We start from the raw sequence: 17113 nt of genomic DNA, 5'->3' as shown, positions 1-17113 counted from the left end.
TAAATCTAGAGTGGTCATCTATGAATGTAACAACATATTTTTTACCTCCTCTAGATTCAAGTGACTTATAGTCACAAAGATCACTATGCACCAAATCAAGAAGGCCACTTTGTCGTTCCATTGACCTATAGTTGTCTTTTAGTGAATTTTGCCTCCACACATGTGGGGCACTTTGTCAATGGTTGCTTAATATGATTGTCTATTAAGCCTTTCTTATGCATATAAGAAATATAAGATGCATTGCAGTGATCTAATCTACCATGCCATAAATCATAATAATCAATAAAGTAAGCAGAAGAAGCACAAGGCTTTTCTTTTATTATCTCATAAACACTTAGTACAAATAAACCATCACTAAGATACCCTTTGCCCACAAATACATCATTTTTCAGAACTACAAGCTTGTCAGACTCAAAATGTAACTTCATTCCTGCCTTGTTGAGAAGCGGCCCTGAAATAAGATTGCATCTTATTTCCAGCACATGCAACACATTGTCCAAAACAAGTGTCTTTCCTGAAGAGAGCTTCAAAGTAATTTTTCCTTTGCCGATAACCTTGGTTGACTGAGAGTTGCCCATATAGACCTTATCATTTAAAATAGAATAACTCAAAAAAGAGTTTCGGTCCCCACAGATGTGCCTCGTAGCACCTGTGTTTATTATCCAGTCATTTGGTTTTTCAACCGAAAATACTTCGGTTATCATCGCTGCAAAGACTTCCTCTTCAACAAGATTGACTTTTGCCTTATCTGGCAAAACCTTCTTCTTGTTCCTGCAGTCTTTCTTGAAGTGACCTGGCTTGCCGCATATGAAGCAATTTCCTTTCTTCCTCTTTGAGTTTGAATTTTTCTGAACAGGATTGCCTTTCCTCTTGAGATTTGGTTTCTTCTCTGTTTCCACCAGATTGGCATTGGATCGAATATATCCAATGGGCTTTTCACCTTTATCTTTAATGCGGTTCCGTTCCTCTATTTTGATGCGAACTACCACCTGATCAAAAGACCAGTCCTTCCTCTTGTGTTTCATAGTAGTTTTGAAATCCTTCCAAGAGTCAGGTAGTTTATCAATTAAAGAACTTGTGACAAACAGATCCGGTAAAATCATGTTCTCTTTAGCCAAATTCCCAACCATAACCTGGAATCTGTCTACTTGAGAAGAGATGGTTTCACCTTCAGTCATCTAGAAGTTCAGAAAATTTGACACCACATACTTCTTTAAGCCAGCATCTTCCAGAGTATATTTGTTGACCAAAGCATTCCAAATCATGTAGGCTTGATCAAAGGAATTGTAAACATTATACAATTCATTCGACAGAGCATTCAAAATCCTGTTTTTGCATTGAAAGTCTGCTTCGATCCAAGCAACCCTCTTCATATCGAGATCAATATCCTCACTGTCCGGAGGCTTGGGATCAGTCAATGCAAACGCCACCCCTATTTGCGTTAATGCAAATAGCATCATCTGCTTCCACCGTTTAAAATTCTGCCCGGTGAACTGTGCTATCTTATCAAACTCTGAGACTATTCTCAGTTTCTCCATACTCAGTTGTATGGTAGCAGCAGTACTTTGGGCAGCGGCAGCAGTAGGTGGAAGGTCCATAATAGCAGTAGTATCCACATTATTATTCCCAACCATAGTCTTACACAGAAAATAAGCCAAATAAGATATAAATCCTTAAGATTGTTATACTAGGCAAATACTGTAAGACAAATCAGGTATACAAAAATAGAGAAATACCTGTTATCGCACAACAGTTGCAGAGTGAAACAGTCCAGAAAGGAAGAAGCACGGATGATCGAGTTGAGTTGTATCTGAAAGATACTTTCCTTAAGGATTTAGATGCCCCCTCTTCTGCAATGGGGTTGACCTTGCACCTTACCCTCCAAAATAAATACAACTCCTAAACGTATAGGTTGCAGAACCTAATACGAGTACCAAGGATACCAAACGGCTATACAACCCTCTTATTACTTAAACGAAAATACAGTAAGTATCTGTCTCTGGAACGGACTGTTGCAGAGACAATATGTTTCTATTGCACCTTCAAAGGCAAGCATGTCTTGGTGAATATATAGAGCTGGAATACCCTTTCATGAAGGGATATATCCATACAGATACAGAGGATGTACGTACAGATAGTACGTATTTCCTTCACGTATAGGGAGGGGGTGTATCTATCGGTATACGTGTACAAATAGGTGTGTATGGTTCATCCGTATAGTGAACCATGGGTGAACCAAACTGAGTTTTAATATGAAAACTAAAACTCTAAGTGCAAAACTTATCCTATATAAAAAATAAGGTTTTGCCACACCCACACCTCGACCTCGACCCCGACTTCGGCCTCGGCCTGGCCTGACTCGGCTCGACTTTGTGTACGCGCGCGTTTTTCAAAAGCACCCCAAGGACCCCCCACACACTAGAGGGTAGGGTTACTACCTCTCCAAAGGGCTCACACCTTAAGGAGACAATCCTATATATATACCCCTCAAGTAACTCTCCCACAACCAATGTGGGACTATTCTTGAGCTCAATTCTAGCCTCTTGCACACAACAGAGTACAACCAATTTCAAACAAAATAGAAGAGGGAAACAAAAGAGGAGGGAATGAAACAAAACACAATTTTGAAACTTTGACACACTTGAAAAAGTGCTTCTTGAAACAAGTGCTTTGACTCAAAAAGTGCTTCTATAAAATAATAATACAACAATGTTAATGCAAAGGCCACGCAACCAGGCAGTGATCTCTTCTCCATAAAATAATAAATGTTGCATCTTGTGTAACCGAAGTGGTGAATCGAAAAATTGTAAACTGTAACCTCTTTTTATTTACCTTTCAATAACACTTGAAAATATGGGCAAGAGAGTAATTTGAACAAAAAGATAAGTTTGCTCTCATTATGGATCCATTTGTGGATCCAACTCCTCTCCAGCGCACATCGTGCGGCTAAGGAGCTCCAATTCACACGGCCGCACACATCCTGGTGCACTGGCATGTGGATCGAGGCCTCCCCAGCCACACGATGTGCGCTGCACACCGTGCCATGCGGGAGAGGAGCTCAATCCTCCATTTGTCCCATTGAAGGGTAAATTTATAAAATGTTAAACAGAACCCAAGCTTAACCTATGTTGCATTGCGCATTTTCTAGCGATTCCCCACTGGAGCTTCCTTGTAGTATAAGAACATATTCATCAGCTAAGTAAGAGAAGAAACCATTCATCTGTGTTTTGGCACTAGAGGACGAGACTAGAGATGGATAGGATTCAGAACAAAGGAGGGGGAGAGAGAAATGAGTTTCAGAGTCCATAACCAGGATGGAGGGATCCCTGGAAGCCCTTCCTGCACATGGGGAGCTAGTATGAATTGGTTCGAGGCAATCAAGTGTAAAAACAACAAACTATTCCCTTATGGGAAAAATCTTTCTCTTGGGTGAGAAGGGATTTGTTTTTTTTTTTTTTTTTTTGGGGGGTGTGAATGAGAAGGGATTTGTTTGACAGTAGCAAATGTTTGCAGTCCAACAAAGCCACTGAAGTGTCCATGTAAAAACGGGAAGAGGAAAAGAAGGAAGCTTTATGCTTTCTACAATGCTAAAGTGTCCATGCAGTCTCCATTGTTAATTGACTTTTTTTGTGCGTGTATGGTTCTATTTATTCATTTTTTTTGTGTGGATAAAAAATTCATTACCAAAGAGAATAAGGAGTACAATAGGCCCCGAAGAAGGGGAAAGACGAAACAAATGCACACATACATACAACGATCAGCATCTCAAACAGAGGAGGCAGAGGACTGAAGAGAGGAGGAATGAAGGCCCCAGGATACAACAATATGTCTGTTCCTTGGGGTGTCAATACCGGATAGACTTCTCTACTTCCAAGGCAGGCTGTACTTCCGTGCGCCCAACTTTGCCCCACATACAAGGCGGCGGAAAGTACCGCCTTGCCCCTGCCCGAGCGCCCTACCCGAGCAGGGGTAAGGCGGTACTTTCCGCCCGCCTTGTATGCTGGGCAAACCTGGGCGCACGGAAGTACTGCCCGCCTTGGAAGTAGAGGAGTCGGATCCGTATCAATACAGCCAAGAGCTTGGCTTTAATGTCAATTTTTTGTGAATAGCTATTTGTCTGTATCTTTTAAATGAATGTAAGATAAAAAGAACACAGCTGTACTGATTTCGGTGCTGCCTTAACTGACTTGTAAATTGTAATTGATAGCCTCTCATCCAAATTCAAGATTTACAGAAAGTTCTGCTTTTACTCCTTTTTTTCTCCCTGCAAAGGTTACTGTCCATTCAAGCTTCTTATTCAAACAAATAACCAGACAAAGACCAGGTTTGCCCTCTTAGTCTTTTTTTTTTTTTTGTTCATCATTGCTAAGGAGGGCCTTTTTAGATTAATTAAGGTTAATACTTAATAGAGATATGAGTTCATTTAGGGGGATTCAGATAGGTTTAGCCCTGAAATTACATGCCGTGGATGATACGTTTTTTTGTTTTGTCGTGCTTCTAAGGAAGATGTGATGACACTGTTGACTATTTATTATTAATCTATTTTAGGACCTATCGAGATTCTAGACAACAGATCAATTTTATCAAAAGTGAGATAATGTTTAGTCAGTCGATTTCCTTAGCTAAGAAGAGTTTTGTTTTTCAAGCTTGGGGTTGAATACCTTAAAGGTTGATTGCTGTGAATTTTGGTGACTCCTCTGTTCTTCCCAAGAGCTAAGTCGGTTGTTTGTAGTCAACTTATTAGAAGGGCAAAGCTATGTTTGTGGAAATTTCCTTTGTTGTTCCAAGCGGGCTGGTTTGTCTTGATTAAAACTGTGATGAGTTCTATTTCCACACATTGGATGTGTTTTTTAATTTAAAATTCCTCAAAAAGTTAGACTTTTAACAGAACATGATATGCTTTGTGGGCTAAGGTTAATAAAAACAGATATTATCCCCATATCTCCTTGTTCAATGAGTCTAATAGTAGGAAGACTGGATACACATGCCAATCTGGAATAGTATTTGTCAAGATTCTGCCCTTCTTAAGAACTATGGCATTTCAAAGAATTGGGGATGATAAGGAGACCTCAATTTGGTTAAATCCATGGATTTCAGACTAGAAAATTTTTTGGGTGCCTAAACTCAGTTGTTAATGTTCCTTCCTTTTCTGAACTAGGTATTTCTCTACGGAAGTTGGGAGCAAGATTGCTATTAAAAGATTCCTCTGCCTCTCGGTGTAATGCTGAGAAATAGATGCCTGTTTTCTGGATCTAAACCCAATGCATCTTCCTTGCTCCATACGATCTATCGTTGGAAATCAAGAGTTTATTTGAACCCTCTCTCTTTAATTCTGAGGAGTGACGTATGACCTTAATTGAATATCAGGGACGTCATGTTGTTAAGTACTGTTTCATTGTCATTTGAGATGGAGGAATGGACCAAGTTACTGGAGATGCTGGTTGGACACATTTGTTTTACTTCATAATTCCACCTTTCTCGTTCCTTCTACGAAATTTTGGTATTGCAGGATGCACATAGGAGGAATCAGAAGCCATGGGTCTTCTTCAATGACACTACAAGATGCCAAAGAAAAAGAATGTGAAGATATAGAAGTTTGGGTTGATTGTGAATCATTGATTTTTTAGTTTAAGGATGGAGGTCTATTCTACACTCTTCAGAACAATTTTTCCAGTATATATAATCTTTTGCTAACTTCAACATTTAAGTCTGGTTGAGAAGGATAGAGAGATAGTTTCAGTGATACATCCCCTTGGTAAGCAAGGTTGTCTAAGGATAGTAGGACTTTATGTACCGATTATGTAATTAGTTTCTTATTTAACTGAGAGCTTTTTCTATTCATTAGAAAAAGAAGAAAAAAAACACCAGTAAAAGACACAAGCAGTTCTGGAAATCAACCAAAAGTAAACAAAACCCATCTAGATAGAAACTCATTCTTTTAAAGGAAGGAGATCTTCTAATGAAGTATCATCATCAAGCAACAAAAGGAGCATCGACATGATAATCACTGCAGTAGAGGCCGGGTCGTTGAGTGAATCCCTGGCTCTTGAGAATTTTTCTAGCCTTGGACACAAGCTCCTGGTTGGTAATTGCTCCATCGGATTCAGCAATTATAGACTGGATTGCATTGCTGAGAGCACCATATGCTTCTTTAGGATTTCCTGAAGGGGTTGCATCCGCAGATGTTTGGTCAGTCTGGCAGCCACTAATCAGAATTCCACTATCAGGAAGCGACCGCTTTTTTGTTCCTGCGTAAGCTTCGTGTGTGCTAGACACCTTCGTTTTCAGCGCAGGTTTCACGTAATCCTCATCGTTTTCCTCCAGCTTCTGCTTCAGGAACTCCTGCGCCAGACTCCCAACCATACCCAGGATCCCACCGCCGCTCCCATTTCCACCTTCTCCTTCACCGTGTTTCAGCTTGTTCATGATGACATTCATGAACTTCTTCACCTTAGGACTTGAATCCTCGCCGAAGATGTCGAACAAGGTCGGCCGCAACTTCCCTACATCGATGTCTTCCTTGCCCGTCTTCTGCTTCAGTATCTCTATCAGAGTCGACAGTGGCAGAGATCGGTTCTTGATACGGTGACCACTCTCTGTGTATTGGAGCTCTGCTTCACGATCCACATCTTCATCGGGACCATGGTGGTGGCGGCGATGGTGATCTCCTGAAGGGAGATGAATTCCACGGGACTCGAATGCGTCTTCAACCGACCGTTGCAAGAACTTTTTGAACCCAAAGCCACCACTAGACTCTGATTCATGGGAGGCATCCTTGGTGCTCTCCCCAATCTGTTCCTTGGCCTCATCTATTAGGCCACCGCTGTGGCACGAATCTGACACAATTGTTATGCGACATCCTTCTGGAACTTTGTCCACTAAATCCCTGAAATCGTCATCTGTAACCCACCAACAACAACAACAACAAAAAAAAAGCAGAGCAGAGAGTTTTATTTAGTTCTTTGTTATTTGACGCAGTGTGTGTGTGTCCCAACAGATCAAAAATTCACAAACGACATAAAAATTGAAGTCATGAAAACACCAGAGTCGATCCCCGAACTCCCAATAAGACTCGGCAAGTCGGGCGATTTATGGAGCCTGGAGTCTTATCACTTTGCGGAAGATTGATAGGCAAAGCCATCAATTCTCCTTAGATTCAGAGGCAGATAAGTAGTAGAAACACAGATCGATGGAGAATCGGAGATGGGATGTTGAAGCAGAGAGAGAGAGAGAGAGATGAGATGTTATTTACCTGTAATGAGATTCATATCGGAAGGAACAATGCATTCATCGTAGCCGGTGTCATCGTCCTCCCCTGTCTCGGCAGGGAGACGTGTGCCATGACCGCTGTAGTGAACGAAGAGGAAATCTCCAGGCTCGGCGGAGCGGACGAGATCTGCAAGAGCACGTCGGATGTTTTTGCCGGTGGGCTCAGCGTAGGAGTCATCGGTGTCGATCAAGACGGTGATGTCATCTTCGGCGAATCCATAACGTTCAATGAGGCATCTGTACATACGTCGGACGTCGTTGATGCATCCCTTCAGCTCCGCCTTCGTTCCCGGGTAATTGCATCCAATCAGAACCGCCTTCTTAGCCATCTGCTCTGCACTACACACTATTTTACTGATCAGATCACTGCTCTGATTCTGAATTTCTGACTCCCCTCTTCTCCTCCTCCTCCTCTCTTTTCAAACAGATAAAATGGACTTTACCAATTGTGGACCCAAAAAGCTAACACAGAGGATTCCAGAGACCAAGAGGAGCGTCGGCAAATAAGGTTTGACAGTTCCGGACATTAAATGGTGGGTGGTTTTAGTAATTATGTGCGAGTGAGTGGTGGAACGTGGAAAGCTATCATGTAGCCTTCATCCAATGCATCAATCTTTGGGTCTGGGCCCTGGGGGTACTAAAATTATGAATAATAGTCCACCGTTGGATGAGATCCATTATACAGTTTTTTGGATGACTTTTGGATGGAAAGGATTGTGGGAAACTGTAGAATTTTTTTCGTCTACGGTTCCCTAGTAACTCTCACAAGAGGTTGGGTAGGGTCGAGCTAGGCTCAGCCTAAGGTCACAACCCTTGCCCAATCCGACCCGGACTCAAGGTTAGAAATTTTCAACCTGGCCTACCCTTAGGGCCAAGATATCTCAGCCCAGACTCTATTCAGGTTCAAGGCGGGCCAAGGCGAGTTAAGGCCGACAGTGCCAAACTTGCACCCCTAGTTATTATGTCCAATAATGGATGGGCTATGACACCCCTTTAGAGTTAGAATTTTCCCTAAAAAACATTCTTTTCTCTGGTAGTGCACCTGATGGATCATTATCTCTTTTTCTAGCATTATATTTAATTGAGAAAATATCATCCCCCTCTTCTTTAAGTTTGTCTAATATCAATCCAGTACCCAAGTTTTGAAAAATATCTTCTCCCTCTCCTACTTTATAAAGATTATATCAATCGTACCCTAACCGTTAGAAAATGCCATTAAGTGATATCCAATTTTTCAAAACCCCAGATTACCCTTAGTAATTTTATTCCAATTTTACCCTCTTCAACCCAAAACCCCATTTCCTCTTCTTCCTCTCTATGTTTGTTCTTCTTCTTCTGCCAGCACCACCATCATTGCCACCGCTGCCGCCACAGATCCTCTTCCACCACCACCGCCGTCGAACCCCATTTCCATCTTTTAACCCAACTCCTCCATCCTTCTCTTGGACTGGATAATCTCTTTCTCCACACGAAACTGAAACTCAAGCCCACATCTCCATCTCCAATCTTTTTCCCGCCTTTCTTCTTCTTCTTCTCCAAACACCCTAACCGAATCCATCTCTCTTTTCCTTCAATTAACCAAATTTATCATCACACCATGACCCACTCCCTTTCCAAAACCCAAAAAAACGATACCCAAAATTCTAGAATCCAAAATTTGCAGGTTTCGGGTGATTTCAGAAAGCAGCCAAGATATTGATCTGATGCCCACCAAACTAAGGTCGAAGGTTACCTTGGAGATGCACTTTGATGTCCCAAAAGTTGGGGCTGAACAGGTTACAAAATCAAATTTAAGTAACAAATCAAATCATACTGAAATAAATAGAAAAACAGAGAATCCGTGGTTTGTTAAAACTGAAATTAAGCTTTGGAGATTTGATTTCTGTTATCTTTTATCATTCAACCATCCACAATCACCCCAACTTCCGTCTTTCACCTTCCACCCTCCACCCTCCACCCTCCACCCAATTTCTATTTGGCCTCTCATTTCCATCTCCTTACCTTATCTCTTCCCTACCTTCTTCCTTATTTTCTTTCAACCCGGACCCTTGTACATATCAGTATGTCACTTTAACAGAATTAGGATTTGAACTCAGGATTCAAGAGATTTACTTTAACACACTCAAAGAGACATGAATGAGCTTAAGAATCCCATCGAGTGGAGATAATATATCAAGGGATAAATTCTAAAAACTTCAAGTTAAAGAGATGAATATATTCTAAGATATGCCAATTCTTGATATAGGGATCAGATGTAGAGATTTATCAGCATAGACCAAACCTAATCTCAGACCAGCCTTCAACTACTATCAAATAGCCCTTCTAATTTGATCTCCAAAATAGCAACAGCAGTTGTCGTTCACCCATGATTTTGGAGGCTGTCGGCCCTCCTTTTGGCCACCACAAGGGGCGGCGGTGGGTGAATTGAAACCCTAATAGGGTTTTTTCCCTATTTGTCGATTTGGGGAAGACAATGGGGAATATTCTCCGTCTGATTCTCTCAATATAATTAAAAGAAAAAGGTTTTCTTTAAGTTAAGTAATTGGAATTTACTAACGTGCACTGCTGAGAAGGTGCTAATGTGTGCCAGGGTCGGGTTGGTGGATCCACCCATTAACTCTAATTTAAAAAGGGTAATATTGACTTTTCATATGCTATTTTAATAGAGTTAGTCATTTAGGATACGGTTGATAGTAACTTTATAAAGTAGGGGAGGGAGAAGATATTTTTCATAACTTGGGCACTGGATTGATATTAGGCAAACTTAGAGGGGAGGGGGATGATATTTTCCCTATTTAATTTCATTTATCCATCATTTTATTTGTACTTCTACTAAGCTTGGTTTTTCAGTGGGTAAGGAGTCAAGGTCTTTCTCTACGAGAGACTTGATCTGAATGAGAGAGGGTAGGGCAGGGGAAGTTTACAAGTTACGAAAATTTTCATGTACCTCTCTGGAGATATCACATAATTATGAAAACACCCATCAATGTTGGAAAATTATGCATACCCTTTACTTTTGTAAAAAGTTAACAAATGCATCTATCCTGTTAACTTGGGACTAACAATGTTAGAATTAAAAGGAAAATTGATCAAATTGCCTTCATCTTTCCCAAATAGTTTAGGATTTGAAAAAAAAAAATTTTGTTAAGAAAGAATAATTCTGCAACAAAAGAAGAAAACCAGAAAATTTCTTGGAACTGGATTGTATAGTTAATAATCCTTGGGGCGAGGAGGTATAGTTAATAAAGAACCATCAGCATCTATGTCAAGAAAACCAGACTGTGGTGGGAATGGCAACATAGTACGTTACGGAGCACAACTACCTGCAACAAAAGAAGACAGTACTTGAAAGAATTATTTTGTAAATCTCCTCTTGGTAAAACTAAAGAAGGAACTGAAATGGTCTAATTGGGAGTCCAAAAAGGAGGTGATAATGTGATATATATAGGATTATGCAGGTGTCCGACAAATTACTCTTGACACAGATACAATGCATATAAGAGAATTGCAGGGTAGAGACTAGGGACTGAAGAATTGTGGGATTAGGGAAGAAATTGCATTTTGGTTTTTTACTTGATATTTTTGTGCATTGGGAACCAAAATGGAGTTGTGTCGTTCAGCTTTTGAAAGTTCTTTCTTAATCAAATTCCATTTTTGATGGAAGTTATTGCCAATTATTCAATCGTTCTATGGGGAATTTCTCATGGCTACTGCTATAGATTCATTCTAATATCTATCCTCAAAGTGATGAAACTTGAAAAGGGAAACAATAATACCTGAGTGTTGAGTGTGGAAATCTCCGATGCTTGGTTCGCCCACGGATGAACCTGCAAAGACCAAGTGATGAGCACAGGGGAGCCGGTGCGGCTCCGGCCTAGGACTCTCCGATGCTCAAGTTAGATCACCAGTGCAACAGCGTAACAGCTAGTAAAAAGCAAGATGAGGAATGGTGCTCCATACTTGGGTATTTATAGAGTGAGGATGAGATGAGGCAGTTGGGAGAGTCCTAGTATGGTAGGAGTCCTTCTTTCGGAAGGTTCTCTCGCGTAGAACGGAGTGGAGAGCTATTTTCGGGGTCGGGCTCTTATTAAGGTAAGAGTCCATGTAGAGTGTGATTCCATGTTGCGCTAGGATTGTGGCTCGATCCTTATCCCGTGATTCTCGGGATGCGCTGACTTGGCCCGGAGATCCCCGGTGGGGCGCTATGGCAGCTTCAGTGGAGGAGGGCTCGGCCTCGGAGGTCGGCTTAGGAGGGCGACATGGTAGGTCGGCCTTGGCCGTCACCTCGGCCTGGGAGGTCGGCTTAGGAGGGCGACATGGTAGGTCGGCCTTGGCCGTCACCTCGGCCTGGGAGGTCGGCCCGAGAGGTTGGTCTCGACAGTAAGCTCGGCCAGGAGTTTATGGCTGACCTGTATGAGCTCGGCCTCAGACACCGGCTAGCTTGAGCGAGTCTGGCTCTGTCAGGTGACTTATCGGAGACGGGGTCGCCTTGGTTTCCTGCTCGGCTCAATTCGGTTTTCGGACTGAGATCAGGTCGGCCATGTGGCAGCCTCTGATAGGTGGGGTGTTTTATGCCTCATCATTGAGGAACACTCTGTGCGAAGATTACTCTTAAACGAGTAATATTCTCAACAGATTCCTCCTTGGGACGAAGAGGTATAGATAATATAGAACTATCAGCATCTATGTTGAAGGGGTCTGGAAATTCGAAGAATTCTCTGGATTGTATAAATAATAATCCTTGGGACGAGGACGTTTCACCAACCCAGTTCAGTTCAGATCCTCTATTCCTTGTGTTATATCAGGATTTGCTTCCAGGGGTTAAAAAAACCATGAATTTGTAATTCAATAACCCAGTTATGAATTTCATCCCAATAAGGGAATTTGTTTTTTCAAACCCTAAACGATTTGGGGAAGATGAGGGCAATTTGGTCAATTTTCCTTTTAATTCTAACATTGTTAGTCCCAAGTTAAGAATCGATGCATTTGTTAACTTTTTATAAAAGTAAGGGAGTATGCATAATTTTTCAAAATTGATGGGTGTTTTTGTAATTACATGATACCTTAGGGAGATATGTAAAAATTTCCCTAACGTTTAAGGGTTGGGATGCAACCGGGCAGGCTAGATTGGGCTTGGAATCTACCGATCCGGTCAGGCCAAGCTTTAACTGGGTGGGCTCGTTCGGGCCTATCAGGCCAGGCCTAGAATTAACACCCTAACAAAAATGGAGTCCTATGGGCAATCATAGGGATGCAAGTTAATACACGAGAGTAAATTTAATTGAGTTAAGCTCTAAATATAGATTATATGAGTTTACGTACTCTACTAAATAAATAGCTTGTGTTTCTAAGGGTGTGATTGGTTGTGTAAACTGTTTGATTATAATGATTCTGTGATGTGAATCTTCCTAAAAAAATGTTTGGTTGTGCTGAGTCTATCAATTGGATTCACCTTGTATTTGTCTGAAAAACTGTTTGGTTACCTTGAGTCTATCAATTGGATCATCCAAAATCTATGTGAAAAATTGTTTGGTTACCCTGAGTCTGTCAATTACAAAACCTTAAATTTTCAAGTACAATGCATTTTAATCAATAATTAAAAAAAAAAAATGCAATTACCATATTAATGTTTTCAAATAATCAATTATATCCAATTACCACTCAACCTAATATAACCTAAAATTACGAATATACCATTGCTATGTGTAAAAATATTAACTTGATTTATTGTGTTTGACCTATAAACTACAAGAATGCTTTGGTTTTGTGTTGATGTGAAAAGGCTAATTTTTATCTATTATCCTATACTTTGGTTTAAAAAATCTGGTTTTAAAAGTCAAGTAAATGATTTTTACCATTTTACCCCTTAGAGGGACATATTAATCCTTTATGTTTAAAAATACAAAATAAAAAGTATCCGAAAGATCCTGGAAAAATATATGATATGTATTTTTATGTTTTTCAATGATTTGATGTTGTACCTCTATTTTATGTATATATGCATGTATATGCCCTATAGAGGCATTTTAGCTTTTTGGCCATTTTAACTCTTAAAAATGTTTGAAAATAAATTTTGAATTGCTTATTGTGTAAAACCATGTAAGATCATATCTCACTACATTAATTATAACATTTATTTTAATGGCATTATAAATTTTTTATTTAATTGTGATTCGAGCGTCGATTTTCTTACTCCGATTCTAGAGATCTAGTGATTTGATTTCAAGTTCCAAGTGTTGTTGGAAAGGTCTTGAGATAAATTATCCATTGATGTAAAAATTGAATGATACTTTGGCCAAAAATTGATTCATATATAGGCTCGTGGTTTGAGGTACTTCCTCAAGGGAATTTTTGTCAAAAGTGACGAAATCAAATCAATTTACACCAAACTTTGTGAAACACTTTAAAATAATGAAACACATTGGAATACAAAATTTAAGATAATGTATGAAATTATCTCAAGACAAAGGGTCAAAACCTCACTTCACTTTCTTTCATATCCAATGTCAAAACTAAAATTCTTCCATTCATCAGCAAATCCTTCAATAGTTGTTTCATTAATAAAGTTACACAAAGTAAGGGTACTAATTTAGTTATTCATGAATTATAATTTAAGAACCAAATCAGAGTTGATCATCCTACAAATTCAGAAATTTGGAGCATAAATAGAGTTCCAATCACTATATAAGTCGAATTAGTTGCAGATCGTAATGTATTGGGTTTCAATTCTGAGGACAAATTTCAGATTTTAACAAATTTACAAAGGCCACAATACCTAAATTAAATTTCAGTTTAACAGAGAAAACTATTCCTCACTTGGCTGAAAAATTTTCATTCTCCTTGCTTATCTACTCTCCTTTAATGGAATAGTTTGACAATCGAAATGCATATCGAGTAAGAATGTGGGACAGGAGGGGGAGGGAAGAGGAAAAAGTAAACGAATGTTGGCAATCATATCTTCTAGAGCCATCATACTTCCTAGCTAATCAACACAAAAACCTTGCACCTTTGATGGAAAACCTTCCCAGCTAATCAGATGTTCTAGAGCCATGTACTTTCTGATCCAAGTGATTTTAATTCAAGTTTGAGGCCAGTAAATTAGCAAACATAGATCAACAACCCAGTAGGAACAAAATAAAATAACAAATGATTGAACCATATCCCAAATCCCAACTCAGTTTCTGATAATACAAAAAAACCCACAATGCTAAAAGTATTACCATCACAGAGTATACAATGACCAATCTGGCATGCACGAAATAGACAGAGCTTTTCTGGCTAGAGAATCAGCTAAAGCATTAGCATCTATAGAGATATGGGAGAAAGTACAAACTTCAAAACAACTCGTGAAATAAACAATATCATCGATAATTGGCTGGATAAGTAGAGGCCTTGGGCCTTGAGGGGTTTGAAATAAGATGGAAATCCTCTCACAGTCCAACTCTACCCAGATTTTGTCGATATAGAGACTGATAGAATGAGCAAACAATCGACTCTGCGTGCAAGAAATCACATCTCCATGATCATGAATCACAAACCCCAATCCTCCTTTCGCCTGATCTGAGGATAATGATGCGTCACAATTAGGTTTCAACGAAGGATGACAGAGAGGAGAGCACAGATCATTATCCTCTCCGGTTCCCTACTCGGAACAGTTGTTTGGTTTCTCTTATAGGGGGCTGGAAATGACGACCTAACCCCCTGCTAGAATACACTGTCCGGATGAGGTTAAGTCGTCATTTCCGCTTCCCTATGAGAAGACCTGGACAACTGTACCGAGAAGGAACCGGAGAGGATAAAAATTCGGAGAGCCTTCCCTAGGTTTGGTTAGATGTCGTTTTTTTTTTTTTTTTGAAATAACTTTTGTGATTGGAGGGCACTTTAAAGAAAGTTCCAAGTTTATTTTTACTGTTCTTTTCCCGGCAAAAGTTCTTGTCCATTCAAGCTTAATTCTTATTCAAAAAGATAAGTAGTCCCAAAAATCCAGCAAAAGCACCACCACACCCACACACACACACAGCTATGAACTATCTTTCTTTTTAAGGAAGGAGATCTTCTAATGAAAGAATCAAGCATCAAGCAACGAAAGGAACATGGACATGATAATCACTGCAGTAGAGGCCTGGTCGTTGAGTGAATCCCTGGCTCTTGAGCATTCTTCTAGCCTTCAACACTAGCTCCTGGTTGGTAATTGCTCCATCGGATTCAGCAATTATAGTCTGGATTGCATTGCTGAAAGCACCATATGCTTCTTTAGAATTGCCTGAAGGGGTTGCATCCGCAGATGTTTCGTCACTCTGGCACCCACTAAGTAGAATTCCATTATCAGGAAGCAACCTTGTTTTGGCTCCTGCGTAAGCTTCGTGTTTGCTAGACACCTCCGTTTGCATTGCAGGTTTCACGTAATCCTCATCGTTTTCCTCCAGTTTCTGCTTCAGGAACTCCTGCGCCAGATTCCCAACCATACCCAGGAACCCACCCCCGCTGCCATTTCCACCTTCTCCTTCACCGTGTTTCAGCTTGTCCATGATTACCTTCATGAACTTCTTCACCTTAGGACTTGCATCGTCACCGAAGATGTCGAACAGAGTTGGCCTTAGCTTCCCTACATCGATGTCTTCTTTGCCGGTCTTCTGCTTCAGTATCTCTATAAGAGTCGACAGTGGCAGAGACCGATTCTTGATGCGGTGGCCACTATCACTCTCTGTGGATCGATCAACATCTTCTTCATCGGGAACATGGTTGTGGTGGTGATGTTGGTGGTGTTGGCGATGGTGGTCCCCTGAAGGGAGATGAATTCCACGGGACTCGAATGCGTCTTCAACGGTTTGTTGCAAGAAGTGTCTGAACCCAAATCCACCAGAGTCTGATACATGGGAGCCATTCTTGCTGCTCTCCCCAATCTGTTCTTTTTCCTTAACTATTAGGCCACCGCTGTGGCACGAATCTGAAACAATTGTTATCCGACACCCTTCAGGGACTTTGTCTACTAAATCCCTGAAATCGACGTCTGCAACCCCACCACAAAGAATAAGCAAAGAGTTCAAATTTATTTCCTTCTTATTAATTTATCTGTGTGTGTGTCTCCCAAAAGACGGGGAATTCAAAAACGACATAGAAATTGAAGTCATGAAAACACTACCGGAGCCAACCCCACCGAATTCCCCAATGAGACTCGGCAAGACGGGCGATCTATGGAGCCTAGATTGATAGGTAAAGCGATCAATTCTCCTTAGAAATTAGAATCAGGGGCAGATGAGTAGTAGAAAGTGGGAGGTTAATCGATTGACTCATATGGTGATGAAACAGAGACGAAAGAGTGGAGAATGAGAGGGAGATAGAGATGTCGATTTACCTGTGATGAGATTCATATCGCAAGGGACAATGCATTCGTCGTAGCCGGTGTCATCTTCCTCCCCTGTCTCGGCAGGGAGACGGGTTCCATGGCCGCTGTAGTGGACGAAGAGGTAATCTCCAGGATCGGCGGAGCCGACGAGATCGTCGAGGGTACGTCGGATGTTCTTGCCGGTGGGCTTAGTGTAGGAGGAATCAGTGTCGATCAAGACGGTGATATCATCTTCGGCGAATCCATAACGTTCGATGAGGCATCTGTACATACGTCGTACGTCGTTGATGCATCCCTTCAGCTCCGCCTTCGTTCCCGGGTAATTGCATCCAATCAGAACTGCCTTCTTCGCCATTGATCGATTTCAACTTCTTCTCCGATTCCGACTCCCCCTCTCGTCTCCTCTCTTCGTCTCTTCTGGTCTCCTCTCTCGTACGCCTTCACCAGATAACCAATACTACTACTTTTTTATATTGAGAAAAGTTGTACAGCCCACGC

At 40.8% G+C, this 17113-nt stretch overlaps 2 protein-coding genes across 2 annotated transcripts; both read right to left on the bottom strand.

Annotated features, from left to right (window-relative positions):
* Positions 1–5945: 5945 nt before the first annotated feature.
* Positions 5946–7638, bottom strand: LOC122639948 (metacaspase-4-like). Its single transcript, XM_043833003.1, has 2 exons — positions 7253–7638; positions 5946–6899 (listed from the first exon to the last, which is right to left on the bottom strand). The coding sequence occupies exons 1-2, from the start codon at positions 7596–7598 to the stop codon at positions 5974–5976; spliced, it is 1272 nt and encodes a 423-aa protein (XP_043688938.1). The 5' UTR covers positions 7599–7638; the 3' UTR covers positions 5946–5973.
* Positions 7639–15343: 7705 nt separating this feature from the next.
* Positions 15344–17038, bottom strand: LOC122639947 (metacaspase-4-like). The gene is made up of 2 exons (XM_043833002.1): positions 16625–17038; positions 15344–16279 (listed from the first exon to the last, which is right to left on the bottom strand). Exons 1-2 carry the CDS (start codon positions 16968–16970, stop codon positions 15345–15347), a joined length of 1281 nt encoding a protein of 426 aa, XP_043688937.1. The 5' UTR covers positions 16971–17038; the 3' UTR covers position 15344.
* Between the last annotated feature and the right edge of the window lie 75 nt (positions 17039–17113).

This window comes from Telopea speciosissima, chromosome 9 (assembly GCF_018873765.1).
Source record: "Telopea speciosissima isolate NSW1024214 ecotype Mountain lineage chromosome 9, Tspe_v1, whole genome shotgun sequence".
In the NCBI taxonomy this organism is placed as follows: Eukaryota; Viridiplantae; Streptophyta; class Magnoliopsida; order Proteales; family Proteaceae; genus Telopea; species Telopea speciosissima.
The sequence above is the reverse complement of the archived record's forward strand: the minus strand, read 5'-3'. Positions and strand labels throughout refer to the sequence as shown.